Below are 20,622 nucleotides of genomic sequence, written 5' to 3' on the forward strand. Positions count from 1 at the left end.
TCCAATATGTCGGGTTTTGTTAATTAAACATACAGTTAGGTCCAGAAATATTTGGACAGTGACAAGTTTTATCTGTTTACCAAAACATTCAAGATATAGTTATATAATCAATACGAGCTTAAAGTGCAGATGTTAGGTTTAGTTTGAGGGTATTCACATCCTAATTGGAATATGGGTTTAGGAATTACAGATCCTTAACCCCTTCAAGACGCAGCCCTTTTTCGTTTTTGCGTTTTTCACTCCCCTCCTTCCCAGAGCCATAACATTTTTACTTTCCATCAATATGGCCATCTGAGGGCTTATTTTTTGCGGGACGAGTTGTACTTTTGAACGACACCATTGGTTTTACCATGTCTTGTACTAGAAAACAGGAAAAAAATTCCAAGTGTGGTGAAATTGCAAAAAAAGTGCAATCCAACACTTGTTTTTTTTTTGTTGTTTGGCTTTTTTGCTAGGTTCACTAAATGCTAAAACTGACCTGCCATTGTGATTCTCCATGTCATTACGAGTTCATAGACACCAAACATGTCTAGGTTCTCTTTTATCTAAGTGGTGAAAAAAAATCCCAAACTTTGCTAAAAAAAAAAAAAAAATTGCGCCATTTTCCGACACCCGTAGCGTTTCTATTTTTCGGGGGTCAGCGATGCGAGCATTTCCGGCCGCAAGTGGTAGTTAAATGCCGCTGTCAGCATTTGATAGCGGCATTTAAGTAGTTAATAGCGGCAGGTGGATCGCGATTCCACCTGCCCCTACTGCGCACATTTCAGCTGTACAAAACAGCTGACATGTTGCGACTTTGATGTGGGCTCAGCGCTGAAGCCCATATCAAAGGGGGAGACATGACATGCGCAGTACTAGTACGGCGCATGTCGTGAAGGGTTTAATATGTAGCAGCCTCTTTTTCAAGAGAACAAAGGTAATTGGACAATAGTCTCAAAAGCTCTTTAATGGGCTGCATGGGCTATTCTATTGTTAATACATCATCAAATAAGAAGGTAAAAGGTCTGGAGCTGATTCCAGGTGTGGTATTTGCAATTTTAAACTGTTGCTGTGAACCCACAACATGCAGTCAAAAGAGCTCTCAATGGAAGTGAAACAGACCATTGTTAGGCTAAAAAAAGAAGAAATCCATCAGAGATATAACATATTATTAGGAGTGTCAGTATGTATCCTGACATCCCATAATATGATCAATAGGGTATGACCTCATGTGTCTGTATGTAACCAGACATCCCATACTGTGATCAGTAGTGTGCCATCCTGGAGGCACTGGACAACCTGTGCCACCTGAATGGGCAGCAGGTACCACCTCATCCTCCCTAGTGACAAGGACACATCAGTCAGGGAGGGTAAGGAGAGAGGACATGTCTGTGGCACCACCTGCACCCTTCCCTTTTTGGGGTTGCCACGCTGCTCCCTGCAGTCCCCTGTTAAGCCAGTGAGAGTGCTTCACAATCCCTTCTACGTCCGAGCTGCACAGACTGATTGGACTTGGTATGATCACTGAGGTCACACTCAGTATTGCAGCCTTGCTGATGTGTGACAAACCAGAGAGAAGATACAAACCTTGCATGAGCGGGAAGGAGCTGGAGGTCATTGGGCTGGTGGCTTCTGAAAAGACAAAAGATAAAACGCTATGAGTTAAGCAATACACCATCACGCCCATTATTGGTGTCCATGGCTGTGGGCCGACACTATGCATGGCTGCAGATGGTGACCGCTGTCCTTTATGACATGTAAGGATGGAGACTGTCACATAATTTTTTTTAATGAAAGTTTCTCTGTCCTTGCAGCTATGAAGGATATGGCTATACAGCTTCTTGGTGATAGAATGCAGTATGGGGCATATAGCTCCTCTACAATTAGTTTATGACCCGGTAAAGACACAAAGAGCATGCCGTCCACCTACTAAGAGCTTGCAATCCATAGCAGGTGCCTCCATGAGCAATAAGTCCTAATGTACGAGGCAGGAGCAGCTCGGCTATAACAATCCTGGGCTTTATTGGCATGTGAGGAGTAAGGCGGTAGCCAACAGTCACCATGCATCGGCTACGAACATCTCTGGGTTATAGATTAACGTTACTGACATGCGGCGCCTCCGCCTGGCATGGAGTTTATATGAGATCTAGCTGTAGAGAGAACGTCCCTGATCTCCCCGGCTTTGGGTTATCATATTTCAGGTTATCTGCGCTGGGACAAGTGACCTCACTAACGAAACTGTGTTCAATTATTAGAGTTCCACCTAGTGGCCACATCTGGTACATGTGGTGCATAATCGTGTAACTCACCTTTCTGCCAGTTGGTCATGTTGCCACCTCCTCCACTTCCGCCCACCATGTCAGACATCCCTGTGTGTGTTCGACAGGAGCCAGCTACAAGAAGTACGTAAATGTATATTATAGGGTGGCAGAAACTGACACAGATCTGAGTATAAAGAAACACTGCAGCATCCCCCTCCACCCACACATCAATATCAGGCTAGTCTCAAACAACATACCACAGATGAAAGTCTCAGCCCGACTGTGGGTCTAAGGACCCGAGCTGACCATGCCATAGGGTTCGGGATTTACACCCGTAATACTCTAGTCTGGTAGTGTCACAATACTGAGTGCCATCTGTACTCTGAATGCAGCTCTGGAAGTGACTAATTTAATATGAAGCTCTTACCACTGGAGTGTTGAGAATTGCTGTTGTTTTCCTCATAGTTATTGTGCTGCTTTTCTTCTACATCTTGGCTGAATGCACTTTCTGAGGAAAATAAATACATTTACCCTTTAGTATAAGTCACCACTTACATACATAACATAATAACATAATTAGCAAGGCTGAAAAAAGACATTTGTCCATCCAGTTCAGCCTATATTCTATCAGAATAAATCCCCAGATCTACGTCCTTCTAAACAACCTAATAACTGGTAAGATACAATATTGTTACGCTCCAGGAAGGCATCCAGGCCTCTCTTGAACCCCTCGACTGAGTTCGCCATCACCACCTCCTCAGGCAAGGAATTCCAGATTCTCACTGCCCTAACAGTAAAGAATCCTCTTCTATGTTGGTGGAAATACCTTCTCTCCTCCAGATGCAGAGAATGCCCCCTTGTGCCCGTCACCTTCCTTGGTATAAACAGATCCTCGGACAGATATTTGTATTGTCCCCTTATATACTTATACATGGTTATTAGATCGCCCCTCAGTTGTCTTTTCTCTAGACTAAATAATCATAATTTTCCTAATCTCGCGGGGTATTATAGTTCCCCCATCCCCTTTATTAATTTTGTGGCCCTCCTTTGCACTCGCTCTAGTTCCATTATGTCCTTCCTGAGCACCGGTGCCCAAAACTGTACACAGTACTCCATGTGCTGTCTAACCAGGGATTTGTACAGAGGCAGTATAATGCTCTCATCGTGTGTATCCAGACCTCTTTTAATGCACCCCATGATCCTGTTTGCCTTGGCTTGCGCTGCCTGGCACTGGTTGCTCCAGGTAACTTTATCGTTAAGTAGGATCCCCAAGTCCTTCTCCATGTCAGGACTTCTCGTCTCCTGATCCCCCTAGGCCAGGGGTGTCAAACTGCATTCCTCGAGGGCTGCAAACAGGTCATATTTTCAGGATTTCCTTGTACTGCACAGGTGATAATTTAATCACCTACACAAATAATGAGTTGGCGATTAAATTATCACCTGTGCAGTACAAGGAAATCCTGAAAACATGACCTGTTTGCAGCCCTCGAGGAATGCAGTTTGACACCCCTGCCCTAGGCCATAGCACGGACATTATATTCTTGAAACAGAGTTTCCTTCAGTAAAAAATCCCATATCATCATCCCATACATATTTGAGATTTTTTTTTCTATGGGGGTCTCCTGTCCATTGTTTTATTTATTTATTTTTTACAAGCCTCACCCCCTTTGCTGCTGCAAAAAATAAAATACAGCTTGTGTCTATTTAGAAACCTAGTAGGGGACAACTTAAAGGTGTTTCGCCACAAACAAAGGTTAATTTTAATCAATAGATCTCAAAATAATAATAATAAGCTCCACAATTGGATGTGTTTAAATAAAATGTTCCTGTGCTGATATCTACTATATAATTGTCTAAGGGTCACTTCCGTCTGTCTGTCTGTCCTTCTGTCACGGATATTCATTGGTCGCGGCCTCTGTCTGTCATGGAATCCAAGTCGCTGATTGGTCGTGGCAAAATGCCCACGACCATTGCCACGACCAATCAGCGACGGGCACAGTCCGGCGGCAACATGGCCACTCCTTCCTCCCCGCAGTCAGTGCCCGCTCCGTACTCCCCTCCAGTCAGCCCTCACACAGGGTTAATGCCAGCGTTACCAGAGCGCGGTGTAACGCACTCCATTAACCCTGTGTGACCAACTTTTTACTATTGATGATGCGTATGCAGCATCAATAGTAAAAAGATCTAATGTTACAAATAATAATAATAATAATAATAATAATAAAAAAACGTTATTCTCACCCTCCGACGTGTCGTCCTGTCCTCGGCAGTGCAAGTGGCAGGTTCCGGTGCCAAGGATGCTATGCGAGAAGGACCTGCCATGACGGCACGGTCATGTGACCGCGACGTCATCACAGGTCCTGCGCTCATACCAATCCTGGGACCGGAAGCTGCTGCGTGTACCGCACACAGGCGAGAGGACTACAAGGGGCCCTCGGAAGGTGAGTATGTTTATTTTTAACCTGTTACATACGTGGCTGGGCAATATACTACGTAGCTGGACAATATACTACGTGACTGGCCAATATACTACGTGTCTGTGCTGTATACTATGTGGCTCTGTGCTGTATACTACGTCGCTGTGCAATATACTACGTGGCTGGGCAATATACTACGTGGCTGGGCAATATACTACGTGGACATGCATATTCTAGAATACCCGATGCGTTAGAATCAGGCCACCATCTAGTAATCTTCTAAAAAGGTGTACTGTGTAATGTCTGACCGTGCAGGAACATGGTCTGATCGTACCACATCTCCTGGGCTGAGGAGCGCCTCTGACAAAGGCGGAAGCCGAAACGCGCGTCAAGGTGGACGCCACTTAGATGAAGGAGCTAGATTTATGTAAGTGTATTACTGATTAGCTTTGTTTCAATATTCCCTACACTACGAGGTGACTTATTATATATGGGCCCACGATGAGATGAGTGTCTTTTGAAGCATATAGTATGCTGTACCATGTTCTACTATCTGATGAATCTATATACTGAGGACTGCACTGACATTTTACCATTTCCTTTTCTCTTATAATGATAACTTACCATTGTGTTGCTCGTTTTTGGATTATCTGATAGGTTTACATAAACTTTATGCTGGTCACCCTCCTTCCTACATTTTTATGCTCCATGAGTGCATCCTTGTTTTTAATTGTTTTTTAGTGTCATTGTGCTGACACCCCTGTTGCTGTTATTTCAATACATTTATTTATATATGTTACACTGTATTGGGACTTTATTGGTCGGCTTTTTCCTTTCCCCTTTGTTCTGGGCTGAGGGGAGGAAGAGAGGATACAGACATTACAGCCGGGATCACAACGGACTCTTTTTGTGAGGTAAAGCATATTCCTGCCTGTTTTTATACAATGTTTTACTTCAAAGAAAGAATCAGCTATGATCCCGTGCTGGAATATCTGTATACTCTTTTGCTTCCTAACCCCCTGCCCAGGAGCCGTGGTATGATCAGACAATGTTCCTGACACATTTATAAGATTATCTCAGCACAGGAACATTTTATTTAAAACACATCCAATTGTAGAAATTATTATTATTCCAAGATCTATTATTTAAAATTAATTTTTATAGGGAAAAAACTCTTTAAGTGACAAGTCCCTAATCTCAAAGTTAGAGGTTTACATTAGAGGTGACAACAAAAAACAAGTCTGCAGCCGTCAGCAGGGGAGCTCCTATAGAAGTTAAAAATATATCTGTATGCATTTAGCGCCCCCTAGTGGTGGATGCAGAATTATATTATGTAGGGTATGAAACAAATCTGGACCAAATCAGAAGTTGTGTCTGTTGGTACTATGGGTGCCCCCCAAGCACGTCTGACTGGCTGAGAGATGTTGTGTTATCTGCAAACTGTACCCCTGGTATTTGCAATCCCCCCTCTCTACCGCTCCGCTTATAAATGATCTGCTGCTGAATCCATGTCTCTTGCACGTTGCAGAAGGCGTTGCTGTTGTCCGGGGAGAAGGGGTTAATCATTATACTCACTGATAGGGGTGTGCAGAGCAACGTGCTCCTGGTACGGAGTGTAATATTTGTACTGCTTGCCGCAGAACTCGCACATGTAATTACCGGTCTCTACAAAAAGAGGAGATAATTCCAAATCACTGCTGAATCCAATGGAGAAATATCAGCCGGCGAGGATGGCATCGTATCCTGCCATTAACAGGTCTACTATACTCCAGTCACAGCCAAAGCTGTTCCTACTGCAGCCACTGTGCACACAGAGAAACACCCAAAAGGCGGCTCCTAAGGAGATAATGGACTTTGCCATCTTTACATATTCCCCACTGGCTTCTGGGACTCCAGTGATCACCCATAGTCTGTGGGCAAAACCAAGGAGTCATTACAAGACTATGCTATGGAAATGTTGTGTCCTCCAGAGAAAAGACTCCAGTGAGGCTAATAGAGAAGGATCCTGTCCTCTATGAACCATATATACAGCTCTGGCAAAAATTAAGAGACCACCACATCAAAACCGTGTCATGGGCAGCCCAATCTCCAGACCTGATCCCCACTGAAAACCTCTGCAATGTAATCAAGAGGATGAGGGATAGTCACAAGCCATCAAACAAAGAACTGCTTACATTTTTGTGCCAGAAGCAGTGTGAAAGACTGGTGGAAAGCATGCCAAGATGCGTGAAAGCTGTGATTAAAAATCATGGTTATTCCACAAAATATTGATTTCTGAACTCTTCCTGAGTTAAAACATTAGTATTGTTGTTTCCAAATGGTCATGAACTTGTTTTCTTTGCATTATTTGAGGGCTGAAAGCACTGGTTTTTTGTTATTTTGACCATTTCTCCTTTCCAGAAAAAAAATTATTATTATTCATTTTTATAGCACCATTTATTCCATGACGCTTTACATGTGAAAAGGGGCATACATAGACAAGTACAATAAACATGAGCAATACAAGGCACACACAGGTACAGAAGGCGAGAGGACCCTGACCGCGAGGGCTCACAGTTTACATTAGGAGACATGTTGTCAGAAGTTTAATGAATAAAAGAACAATTTACATTTTACTAAAAAAAAATATACCTACAAAGAGAAAAATCGGACAAACTGAACATTTTGCAGTGGTCTCTTAATTTTTGCCAGAGCTGTATATATGAAAAAGACGATTCAATTGGGACCCCCAGAATAAAGAGCGGCTCCAGAGGGGACCTCACTCTTCAATGCATTACGCAAATGTGATATAAGTGGAAACCTTACTACAGGACCGCCTCGACTGTCAGCGCCTCTATTCCAATCTGAACCGGATGTGCGTCTACGACGCCATGATGGATCCTAGCTCTACAATGGGGCACAGATCAGACTAATGTAATGATACGCTAATATAAGCTACAGAACACTTCATTTCACAGAACTGGTGATGGGCAGAATAGGACACAGTTAGGATCTGACAAGCAAGCTAAAAACAACATACATCCAGTGGCTCATAGCAAGCAGCCGCACACAGAGGCTACAGCTGCACAGCCACACACAGAGCCTGCAGCCGCACAGACACACAGAGAGGCTGCAGCCGCACAGACACACACACAGAGGCTGCAGCCGCACAGACACACACACAGAGGCTGCAGCCGCACAGACACACACACAGAGGCTGCAGCCGCACAGCTACACACACAGAGGCTGCAGCCGCACAGCCACACACACAGAGGCTGCAGCCGCACAGACACACACAGAGCCTGCAGCCGCACAGCCACACAGAGAGGCTGCAGCCACACAGCCACACATAGAGGCTGCAGCCACACAGAGAGGCTGCAGCCGCACAGACACACAGAGAGGCTGCAGCCGCACACACACACAGAGAGGCTGCAGCCGCACAGACACACAGAGAGGCTGCAGCCGCACAGACACACAGAGAGGCTGCAGCCGCACAGACACACAGAGAGGCTGCAGCCACACAGCCACACATAGAGGCTGCAGCCACACAGAGAGGCTGCAGCCGCACAGACACACAGAGAGGCTGCAGCCGCACAGACACACAGAGAGGCTGCAGCCGCACAGACACACAGAGAGGCTGCAGCCACACACACACACAGAGAGGCTGCAGCCGCACAGAGAGGCTGCAGCCACACAGCCACACAGAGAGGCTGCAGCCACACAGAGAGGCTGCAGCCGCACAGACACACAGAGAGGCTGCAGCCGCACAGACACACAGAGAGGCTGCAGCCGCACAGACACACAGAGAGGCTGCAGCCGCACATACACACAGAGAGGCTGCAGCCGCACAGACACACAGAGAGGCTGCAGCCACACAGCCACACAGAGAGGCTGCAGCCACACAGAGAGGCTGCAGCCGCACAGACACACAGAGAGGCTGCAGCCGCACAGACACACAGAGAGGCTGCAGCCGCACAGACACACAGAGAGGCTGCAGCCGCACATACACACAGAGAGGCTGCAGCCGCACAGACACACAGAGAGGCTGCAGCCACACAGCCACACAGAGAGGCTGCAGCCACACAGAGAGGCTGCAGCCGCACAGACACACAGAGAGGCTGCAGCCGCACAGACACACAGAGAGGCTGCAGCCGCACAGACACACAGAGAGGCTGCAGCCGCACAGACACACAGAGAGGCTGCAGCCGCACAGACACACAGAGAGGCTGCAGCCGCACACACACACAGAGAGGCTGCAGCCACACAGCCACACAGAGAGGCTGCAGCCACACAGAGAGGCTGCAGCCGCACAGCCACACAGAGAGGCTGCAGCCGCACAGACACACAGAGAGGCTGCAGCCGCACAGACACACAGAGAGGCTGCAGCCGCACAGACACACAGAGAGGCTGCAGCCGCACAGACACACAGAGAGGCTGCAGCCGCACAGCCACACAGAGAAGCTGCAGCCGCGCCGCCACACAGAGAGGCTGCAGCCGCACAGACACACACAGAGCCTGCAGCCGCACAGACACACACACAGTCTGCAACCGCATAGGCACACGCAGAGGCTGCAGCTGCATAGACACACAAAGAGGCTGCAGCCGCACAGACACACAGAGAGGCTGCAACCGCACAGACACACACAGAGGCTGCAGCTGCACAGACACAGAGAGGCTGCAACCACACAGACACACACAGAGCCTGCAGCTGCACAGACACACACACAGCGGCTGCAGCCGCACAGCCACAGAGAGGCTGCAGCCGCACAGCCACAGAGAGGCTGCAGCCGCACAGACACACAGAGACTGCAGCCGCACAGACACACACACAGTCTGCAACCGCATAGGCACACGCAGAGGCTGCAGCCGCACAGACACACAAAGAGGCTGCAGCCGCAGACACAGAGGCTGCAGCCGCACAGACACACACAAAAAACACACACAGTCTGCAGCCTCACAGGCACATACAGAAAAGCTGCAGCTGCACAGACAAACCAGAGAAGCTGCACCCGCAACGCCCTCTGCACTTGCTACTAGTTCCTGTTGTACACTACCTAGATTTAATAGAATTCTGGAGACTGAGGTAGACTCTAAACTATTATTGAAAACTTGCAGGCAGGGAAAAAGATGCCATGATCGCCTAATTATATACAGGTGCTTCTCACAAAATTAGAATGTAATCAAAAAGTTAATTTATTTCAGTTCTTCAATACAAAAAGTGAATCTCATATTAGAGAGTCGTTACACACAGAGTGATCTATTTCAGGTGTTTATTTCTGTTAATGTTGATGATTATGGCTTATAGCAAATGAAAACCCAAAAGTCATTATCTCAATAAATTAGAATAATTAAAAAACACCTGAAAAGGCTTCCTAAGTGTTTTAAAAGGTCTCTTAGTCTGTTTCAGTAGCTCCACAATCATGGGAAAGACTGCTGACGTGACAGATGTCCAGAAGGCAGTCATTGACACCCTCCACAAGGAGGGTAAGCCACAAAAGGTCATTGCTAAAGAAGTGGCTGTTCACAGAGTGCTGTATCCAAGCATATTAATGGAAAGTTGAGTGGAAGGAAAAAGTGTGGTAGAAAAAGGTGCACAAGCAACCGGGATAACTGCAGCCTTGAAAGGATTATTAAGAAAAGGCCATTCAAAAATTTGTGGGAGATTCACAAGAAGTGGACTGCTGCTGGAGTCATTGCTTCAAAAGCCACCACACACAGAAGTATCCAGGACATGGGCTACAAGTGTCACATTCTTTGTGTCAAGCCACTCATGACCAATAGACAAAGCCAGAAGCGTCTTACCTGGGCCAAGGAGAAAAAGAACTGGACTGTTGCTTAGTGGTCCGAGGTATTGTTTTCAGATGGAAGTAAATTTTGCATTTCATTTGGAAATCAAGGTCCCAGAGCCTGGAGGAAGAGTGGAGAGGCCACAATCCAAGCTGCCTGAGGTCTAGTGTGAAGTTTCCACAATCAGTGATGGTTCGGGAGCCATGTCATCTGCTGGTGTAGGTCCACTGTGTTTTATCAAGACCAAAGTCAGCGCAGCCGTCTACCAGGAAATTTTAGAACACTTCATGATTCCCTCTGCCGACAAGCTTTTTGGAGATGGAAATGTCATTCTCCAGCGGTACTTGGCCCCTGTCCACACTGCCAAAAGTACCAATACCTGGTTTACAAACAACAGTATCACTGTGCTTTATTGGCGCCTCCATGCCACGCCACATTGATGCAGTAATTGATGCAAAAGGAGCCCCGACCAAGTATTGAGTGGATTACTGAATATACATTTAAATAGGCCAACATTTCGGATTTTAAAATAATTTTTCAAGCTGGTGTTATAAAGTATTCTAATTTACGGAGATAATGTTTTTTGGGTTTTCACTGGCTGCAAGCCATAATCATCACATTAACAGAAATAAACACACGAAATAGAAAAATATTTAGAATTGAGAGTCCTCAGTGGTTGATACCTTTTAATGGCTAACTGAAAAGATGGTAACAAATTGCAAGCTTTCGAGACTACTCAGGTCTCTTCATCAGGCACAGACGATGCCTGATGAAGAGACCTGAGTAGTCTCGAAAGATATTCATCTTTCCTTTACCACATGAAATAGATCACTCTGTAATGACTCTATATAATATGAGTTTCACTTATTGTATTGAAGAACTGAAATAAATTAACTTTTTGACGATATTCTAATTTTGTGAGAAGCACTTGTATTTACAATTAAAATAATCATTATTGTTAGAAAAAAGACTGTAAACATATCCCATGATATTTGGGTCATTTTGTGGTAGCCCCCTATAAATACCCCCTTTATGAGAATGCATCTCTTGCTGTAGACTCTGAGAGTCTTACACTGGGTATAGAAGAAACTATCGGCCACTACATGGATACTTTGGCTTAGGTGCTTCTTCTACATCAGTAGGAGGGAAACTGGTGGACAGCTTACATATTCCAAAGAGTGACATTATGAATCTCCAAGAATGAGGTCATGAATTACTTCGCTGCTCACTAAATTGCTCCCATTAGAGATCACTCTCTACCATGGAGCTTATCATAGGGGGTCGTCTTTAGCTTTTTAACTAAGAGTTGATGTTGGGGGGGTGTCAGTGTACAGATCAAGTTTTACACACACACACACACACACACACACACACACACACACACACACACACACGTAAATGTATTATATATAACTTTCAGGGCACACATCTTCCCCAGTAAACTGACCCCATGATCCTAGAAGACACTTTATACAATAAATAGGGACAACATTATACAAATTAACTTAGCGGGAATGAATGGTACAGACATGAAGATGGGAGGAGAGATATTCTAGAGAGATCCCATATGTGAATCATACTTGGACCAAATCTGACACATGATTCTAGGTCCTCTTCTTTTGCGTCCCCTGACGTTACCATCATATGGATATAGGTGTCTAAAAAGGCAAAAAAAAAAAAAGAACCATAAAAAAATAAAAAGAAAGGATGTTATATGATCTGACAAAAAAAATATATATAAAAATTACAGAATGAAGTGAACCATCACTTACATAATCATTCCCATCCTCCCCCTCACCTCTGCGCGCCCAGCAGCCTCATTTAAAGGTGTTGCCTCCTCACAAGGAGCGAATATAGAGGCACGTACACAGGGGTCTACAGTGCCAAAATACAGGCATCCCTCCATAAAAGCTTGTGCACTTCCACACACGGCCTGAAGATGTCAGAGATGCTACTTTTATGCATTTCCTGACATTACAATGTATCTCATATTTATAGCTCTCGAACGTTTAGCTTCATTTATATCAGTATCTTGTCATAATCTCATGTCGTTATTTTATGCAATTAACAAAAATAAACAGAACGATCTGTATTCAGTGACATGATGGGATCTGTTACTAATATAAGTGTAGAATTCTGCTGATGTGCACTGAATGATTAATGTATCTATAGGCCCCCATGCACTCGGCGCATGCAAAAAGGGTGTCCCTTAGGGTTGAGTAAAATGATTTGTTGGACCTTGGTCTAGAGTGCCACATCAGTAGTTCATGGCCACAGGGATGGGGTAGGTCTGTGAACTGCCTGCTACCTGAGGCCTCCTCTGACAAGTGGACGCTGTCATGTGTGGATCACGCTGCTACGAGGACGTTGTGCTGGACCTACTGATCAAAAGAGGTGTCGGGGTGCTGGCCGGTAGGAGAAGACTTTCAGGGCTCTGGTCCGGCAGCCACAGATTACCCACTGGATCGGGGTCTTGCTAATCTTTTCGCTCAACTCTTGTGTCATTTAGAAATAAGTAATGGAGGGTGAATTCACACGCAGGAGATGTGGTGCAAAAACGTCAAACTCCGTTCCATTCATGTAAATGGGGTATGTGAATTTGTGCAAACCTTATTAAGGTGAGCGGATCTTATGGGAGATACATACGTTGTCAAAATTGTTAGTACCCCTCGTTTAATTACAGAAAACCCCACAATGGTCACTGAAATAACTTGAATCTGACAAAAGTAATAATAAATAAAAGATCTATGAAAATGAACAAATGAAAGTCAGACATTGCTCTTCATCCCTCATGAAATAGGCCTGGACAGAAATGATGGTACCCCTGAAAATAATGTGACAAAAGGGACATGTTAAATCGCGGTGTGTCCACTAACTATCATCACAGGTGTCTACAATCTTGGAATCAGTGAGTGGCCGGTATATAGGGCTACAGATACTCACTGTGCTGTGTGGTGACATGGTGGGTATCACACTCAACATGGACCAGAGGAAGCGAAGGAAAGAGTTGTCTCAGGAGATTAGAAAGAAAATTATAGACAAACATGTTCAAGGTAAAAGTTATAAGACCATCTCCAGGCAGCTTGATGTTCCTGTGGCTATAGTTGCACATATTATTCAGAAATGTAAGATCCACGGGACTGTAGCCGACCTCCCTGGACGTGGCTGCAGGAGGAAAATTGATGACAAATCAAAGAGACGGATAATACGAATGGTAACAGAAGAGCCCAGAAAAACTGCTAACAGATTAAAGGTGAAGTTCAAGCTCAAGGAACATCAGTGTCCGATCGCACCATCCGTCACTGTATGAGCCAAAGTGGACTTCATGGGAGACGAACAAGGAGGACACCATTGTTGGAAAAAAAAAGCGATAAAGAGTCCAGGCTGGAATTTGCCAAACTACATGTTGACAAGCCACAGATCTTCTGGGAGAATGTCCTATGGACAGATCAGACAAAAATGGAACTTTTCGGCAAGGCACAACAGCTCTATGTTCACAGAAAAATGAAGCATATCAAGAAAAGAACACTGTCCCTACTGTGAAACATGGAGGAGGCTCTGTTATGTTCTGGGGCAGCTTTGCTGCATCTGGCACAGGGTGTCTAAAATTTGTGCAGGCTATAATGATATTTCAAGACCATCAAGGGATTCTACAGAGAAATGTGCTGCCCAGGGTCTGAAAGCTTGGTCTCAGTCACAGGTCATGGGTCTTGCAACAGGATAATGACCCAAAACACACAGCTAAAAACACCCAAGAATGGCAAAAAGGAAAACATTGGACTATTCTGAAGTGGCCTTCTATGAGCCCTGACCTAAATCCTATTGAACATCTTTGGAAAGTGGTGAAACATGGCGTCTGGAAAAGGCAACCTCCAAACACGAGACAACTGGGGCAGTTTGCTCTTGAGGAGTGGGACAAAATACCTGTAGAGAGGTGCAGAAATCTCACTGACAATTACAGGAATCGTTTGATTGCAGTGATTGCCTCAAAAGGTTGTTCAACAAAATATTAAGTTAAGGGTAACATCATTTCTGTTCAGGCCTACTTCATGAATCTTATTTTCCTTAAAATTCTATAGAAACATGGTTGACAAGCAATATCTGGACTGACCATGTAAAACGCAGCAACAAATGATACTAATGGAAAATGTGAGAGCTGCAACATGCAGGAAAAGAAAAGACTTCTCCTAACTCCTGGCCTTTGTGCAGACACTGGCGGGACGGGTGCAAAATTCAGTCCATGTGCATCACTTGCTTTACTGCAATAATCTGAATTTTTTTCTTTCGAAAGAAAAAAAAAAAAAAGAAAACTTGCTAAATGTGTAAGTTCCTGCCTACCAGTATGGCCTGAAACTAAATGTACAACTTTATTTTACGCTAACAAATTAACAAAGACGTAAATCCACCTTCAAGAGAACAATTTTCCAAGAAATTCCAAAAATTCTGAGTCTAAAATGCTCAGAATCTGTATAATGACTTCATTATACTCTTCACAGAAATTAATCAGAAAATAATTCCATTGTATATGGCCGCCCTGAAGAAAACGTCGACTGCAGGGATTTCTATTAAATCTCTAGGAGCAAAGGCTAAGAGATAAGCAGTGAAGTGCAGCAGTGCAAAATATCTGCTACCTACAGTCACCACAAGGGGGCAGACCAGTAATACAGGAGGCCTGTCTAGCAAAGGCTGCCCTCTTGTGGTGAGGAGAGGCAGCCAAGATGTGTGTAGTGTCCTAGTACGAAGCAGTACCTACCTTAAAGGGAACTCCACACAATTCATTCACTTACTAAAAATTCACACCCCTCAAATAATGCAATTTACGAATATTTAGTTGGGCTCAGGGACTCTAAGGAGGCACAAGACCCTTCATTTTTAAATTTACAGCTCAGGATAACTATAGCAAATCAGGACTTGGATGGATGTTCCCTTTAAGACATGGTTGATGCATATTAATGTGGTCCTCCAAAATGTTTGGCTAATAGGCTTAGTATAGGCCAACAACAGGTTGGTGGGGGTCCGATCCTTATCACCCACTTTTTCGATCAGCTAATTTAAGGGATGGCAGCACTACAGTGAGTGTCACCTTCCCTGCGTTGTTTATCAGCACAGCGCTGTACATATAGTGGTGGCTGTACTTGGTATTACAGTTCAAATCCATTGAAACACCCGGCACTGGCACGTAAACAAAGGAGCGAAGGTGACGCTCACAGAAGGGCTGCGATCACGGAAAAGTCAGAATCCCCAATCTAATATCTTACAGGACTGCTAACCCCTTTTATACGGCCATTAAAGGAAACCTGTCAGTAGATAACTAAGGGCAGCATGAAACTGATTTTATAGGGAGATACGAGTGATTCGGGCTCAGCTGGAAATGAACAAGCACACCCAGCATAGACTTCTACCTGAGAGTAAAGCATAGTACTCTCTCCCATTGCATGCTGCCAACCTGCTGACAGTTTTCCTTTGCCACCTACCCTCTCCGCAGGTCTGTAGCACAGGGTTCCTACCTCAGAGATGGAGGCTGGGATACTTACCATCCACTGCATGCAAGTCTCTGTGCTCTTGGAAACAGCTGTAATATTTGTACTTTTTGCCACAGACGTCGCACGTGTAGCGAAAATTGTCTGCAAGAATGAAAATATGTCGGCTAGCACATTCAGATGAATGAGCGGACGGAAACACAGTATGGGACACGTGGATGGGAGACACCGACGCCCCCCACCTCGCCAATAAGATTTAATGTCATGTAATGGGGGCAGAATGGCACCATTTGCCAGAAATACCCATAATATCAATGTACAAGTGCTTCTCACTAAATTAGAATATCATCAAAAAGTTAATTTACGGTATTTATGCTCTTCAATACAAAAGGTCAAACTCATCATATGGTCACTACAAACAGAGTGATCTATTTCACGTGTTTATTTCTGTTAATGTTGATGATTATGGCTTACAGTCAATAAAAACCCAAAATTCATTATCTCAGTAAATTTGAATACTTTATAACATCAGCTTGAAAAAATGATTTTAAAATCCGAAATGTTGGCCTTCTGAAATGTATGTTCAGTAAATGCACTCAATCAATTACTGCATCAATGCGGCGTGGCATGGAGGCGATCAGCCTGTGGCGCTGCTGAGGTGTTATGGAAGCCCAGGTTGCTTTGATAGCAGCCTTCAGCTCGTCTGCATTGTTGGGTCTGGTGTCTCTCATCTTCCTCTTGACAATACCCCATAGATTCTCTATGGGGTTAAGGTCAGGCGAATTTGCTGCCAATCAAGCACAGTGATACTGTTGTTTGTAAACCAGGTATTGGTACTTTTGGCAGTGTGGACCGGTGCCAAGTCCTGCTTGAGAATTAAATTTCCATCTCCAAAAAAGCTTGTCAGCAGAGGGAAGCATGAAGTGCTCTAAAATGTCCTGGTAGATGGCTGCGCTGACTTTGGTCTTGATAAAACACAGTGGACCTACACCAGCAGATGACATGGCTCCCCAAACCATCACTGAGTGCGGAAACATCACACTAGACATCAAGCAGCTTGGATTGTGGCCTCTCCACTCTTCGTCCAGACTCTGGGACCTTGATTTCCAAATGAAATGCAAAATTGACTTTCATCTGAAAACACTTTGGGCCACTGAGCAACAGTCCAGTTCTTTTTCTCCTTGGCCCAGGTAAGACGCTTCTGGCGTTGTCTATGGGTCATGAGTGGCTTGACACAAGGAACACGACACTTGTAGCCCATGTCCTGGATACGGCTGTGTGTGGCGGCTCTTGAACCAATGACTCCAGCAGTCCACTCCATGTGAATCTATCACAAATTTTTGAATGGCCTTTTCTTAACAATCCTTTCAAGGCTGCGGTTATCCTGGTTGCTTGTGCACCTTTTTCTACCACACACTTCCCATTAATATGCTTGGATACAGCACTCTGTGACCAGCTAGCTTCTTTAGCAGTGACCTTTTGTGGCTTACCCTCCTTGTGGAGGGTGTCAGTGACTGCCTTCTGGACATCTGTCAAGTCAGCAGTCTTCCACATGATTGTGGAGTCTACTGAAACAGACTAAGAGACCTTTTTAAACGCTTAGGAAGACTTTGTAGGTGTTTTTTGTTAATTATTCTAATTTACTGAGATAATGACTTTTGGGTTTTCATTGGCTGTAAGCCATAATCATCAACATTAACAGAAATAAACACGTGAAATAGATCACTCTATTTGTAATGACTCTCTATAACATATGAGTTTCACTTTTTGTATTGAAGAACTGAAATAAATTAACTTTTTGATATTCTAATTTTGTGAGAAGCACCTGTATAACCCCCCTCCAGCCTTACTGGCCGTCACCCTGTTCATTTAGGGGGAACTATAATTTCTGCAATATGGAGGAGTGACACTTACCCACATGAGTAGACATGGAACAACGTGAAGCAGACATGGCGGGAGCAAAGTGGAATCACATCTACTTAATATCTACGCTCTATGCTACAAGGGACAACACAGTGTTTCATTGCCTGAGACCTAGATTTTCTTGTACTATTGGCCCTAAGGCTATGTTCACACTTTGCAGATTCCACTGCGGATTTTTCCGCAGCAGAATTCCAAAATCCGCAGTGAAAACCCGTCGCGGTTTTTACTGCGGATTTATCGCGGTTTTTACTGCGGTTTCTTCTGCGGATTTTCATCTGTAGTTTCCTATTGGAGCAGGTGAAAATCCGCAGAAAAGAAGTGACATGCTGTGGAATGTAATCCGCTGCGTTTCCGCGCGTTTTTTTTCCGCAGCATGTGCACAGCGTTTTTTGTTTCCCATAGGTTTACATTGTACTCATGGGAAACTGCTGCAGATCCGCAGCGGTCAAATCCGCTGCGGATCTGCAGCAAAATCCGCAAAGTGTGAACATAGCCTAAGGGCTTAGGGACATAGCTCCAAGGTGATGGCATCTATTGATACAGATGGATAATCGTTTACGAATATGTTTTGAAGGGAGTGTCCTAATATTATGTAAAGGGGAGAAATGGTGAGGGATTCTGGCCTTATTACCACCTACAGCCCATCCCAAAACTGACCATTTACCATTTAAAGGGTATGGTCCACAAAAATACATTTACCTCTATCCTTGATCCCTGTGGACTCCAACAGTTCACTAGAATGTCTGTGTCATGTCCTCCATTGAAAGGAGCAGGAGTGAGTGTCCGCGGTCGCCCCAGAATCAAACAGGGTACACAGGACCCCTGTTCTCATTACCAGTTGGGAGTCCCAATGGTGTTGATCATACATTTATCACCAATCATGATTACATGGGCCTTTTATATGCAAACAGCTTGTAACCAGAATTATCTCCTGTAATTTTTGATTTTGGGGTCAACCTTGGTTTGGGGGTACAATACTGTATTCCCTCCCATCTAGTGCATAGGCAGAACATGGTATAGGGTAAAGACGTGTCCAAAAATAATAATGGGGTTAACACAAACATGACTATATGAGATGTTAGTGAAAATGGGCCGAAGAGGGCCATATGGGAGCACTTACAGAGGACCGGTCACTTACAATAAATACACATTATTTTACCTGGTGTAAAGGCCGCTGTTCCCCCGAATCCATCGATGATTTTCTTTTGTTCCTGCACCTCTCTGTTCCTGAGATATGGCCTCCTCCTCTGTGAATACAAATCTAGACACATTTAAAAAAAAGTGGGTGTGGTCCTCATTTGTTGTCTGCAGGCATCTTCTTGAAGACCACGCCCACTTGGCTAGACTAGAGTTACATACAGGGAAGAAGAGGCTGTATCTCAGGAACAGAGAAGTGCAGGAGCAAACGAAAAACAACTCCAGATTCAGGAGCGTATCAGCATTTACACCAAAATAATAAATTACACATTTATGTCACGTCCCATGTCCTCCTTAGTAGGTCATAATACAGTAAAATATTAGGATTGCTGAGAGTCCGACCAGTCTATAGAACAGCAACATGCAGGGATAAGCTCGCATGGCAGATCAGGGTCCTCGACAGTCAGATCCTCACCAATCACCAAGTATCTACCTTCAATAGTTCTCATCGGCCCACTGCTCAGCGCCAATCAATTTTTACATCTAAATACTCTCTGTAAACTGCTTTTATTATAGCCTCATCTTGTAAAGAGCTTGATTTATCAAAACCTTTTCTTATCCAGAGCTGCATTCACAATTCAGAGCTGAAATCTCTCAGCATTGCCTGCTTGCAGTTTTCTTGTGACTCGCATTCTGGGGACTGTCACTAGTCGTTGTAGGAAAAACTAATTGCCAGCTGCATTATAGGAGGGAAGCTACAGGTAAATTGTCAACTAGATGACCGTTTCCAATGACAAAATAACAGAATTGTGAATACAGCTCTGGGAATAATAGGCAGTATTAAAATGCCCAAAACATAAAAAAGCAAAATACCAAATTGGAAAGAAAACATTATTTATAATCCAGTCAAATCCTTAATGTGTCCTGTTTTTTGTGCCCAAAATTCAGTTCTGTAAAAGGAGGATGACCATACTTACCTCACTTTCCTACCACCTGACTGTACAGCCCAGAGATCACACAGCAGGACTATTAATGTATGTTTTATGGATAATGCAGCTTCAGAACCATAAAGTGATGTGTGTAAAAGATCTAATATGGTACTGGAAGCACAGGGTGGAAACGTGCCCTATCACTATCAATGGGACCGACAGATGGCAGGGCACATGGCCTGTTTGCCTCCGTCAGCCACAGCCGCTAGACCGTCGCTTGCTGTGGTCATGTAGGGAGGAGGGACAGGGTTTAGGAAGCCCAATTCTTGTGATTGGAGGGGGGGGGGGGGTCCCAACGGTGCCGTATCATGATCACACATGATATACCCTTATCCCATTGCCACAATATATCCACATACATTCATGGCCAAAAGTGTTGGCACCCTTAAATTGAAGAAAATTAAGTATTTACCGGTATACCCAAAAATGATTACAATTACACATGTTTTGTTATTCACACATTTATTTCCATTGTGTGTATTGGAACAACACAAAAAAAAACAGAGAAAAAAGGCAAATTGGAGATAATTTCACACAAAACCCCTATAATGGGTCAGACAAAATTGTTGGCACCTTTCCAAAATTGTGGGTAAACAACTTTATCTCAAGCATGTGATGCTCGTTCAAACTTACCTGAGGCAAGTTACAGGTGTGGGTGCAATTTTGAAAT

At 44.4% G+C, this 20,622-nt stretch overlaps 1 protein-coding gene across 7 annotated transcripts in view; it reads right to left on the reverse strand.

Moving 5' to 3' along the window:
• Nucleotides 1–20,622, reverse strand: part of ZNF618 (zinc finger protein 618) — a 101,583-nt gene that overhangs the window by 12,646 nt on the left and 68,315 nt on the right. For 4 of the 7 annotated variants that reach the window (XM_069747801.1, XM_069747804.1, XM_069747805.1 and 1 more), the window contains exons 8-14: nucleotides 18,986–19,087; nucleotides 15,958–16,047; nucleotides 12,004–12,081; nucleotides 6,233–6,322; nucleotides 2,668–2,748; nucleotides 2,289–2,372; nucleotides 1,567–1,611 (exon numbers count right to left, since the gene is read on the reverse strand). In XM_069747801.1, the coding sequence (XP_069603902.1) occupies nucleotides 1,567–1,611; nucleotides 2,289–2,372; nucleotides 2,668–2,748; nucleotides 6,233–6,322; nucleotides 12,004–12,081; nucleotides 15,958–16,047; nucleotides 18,986–19,087 (570 nt within the window). The remainder of the gene's footprint in view (nucleotides 1–1,566; nucleotides 1,612–2,288; nucleotides 2,373–2,667; nucleotides 2,749–6,232; nucleotides 6,323–12,003; nucleotides 12,082–15,957; nucleotides 16,048–18,985; nucleotides 19,088–20,622) is intronic. The other 3 variants (XM_069747806.1, XM_069747808.1, XM_069747807.1) reach the window with 1 other exon arrangement.

The sequence above is a fragment of the Ranitomeya imitator genome, chromosome 2, assembly GCF_032444005.1.
Source record: "Ranitomeya imitator isolate aRanImi1 chromosome 2, aRanImi1.pri, whole genome shotgun sequence".
NCBI classification, from domain to species: Eukaryota; Metazoa; Chordata; class Amphibia; order Anura; family Dendrobatidae; genus Ranitomeya; species Ranitomeya imitator.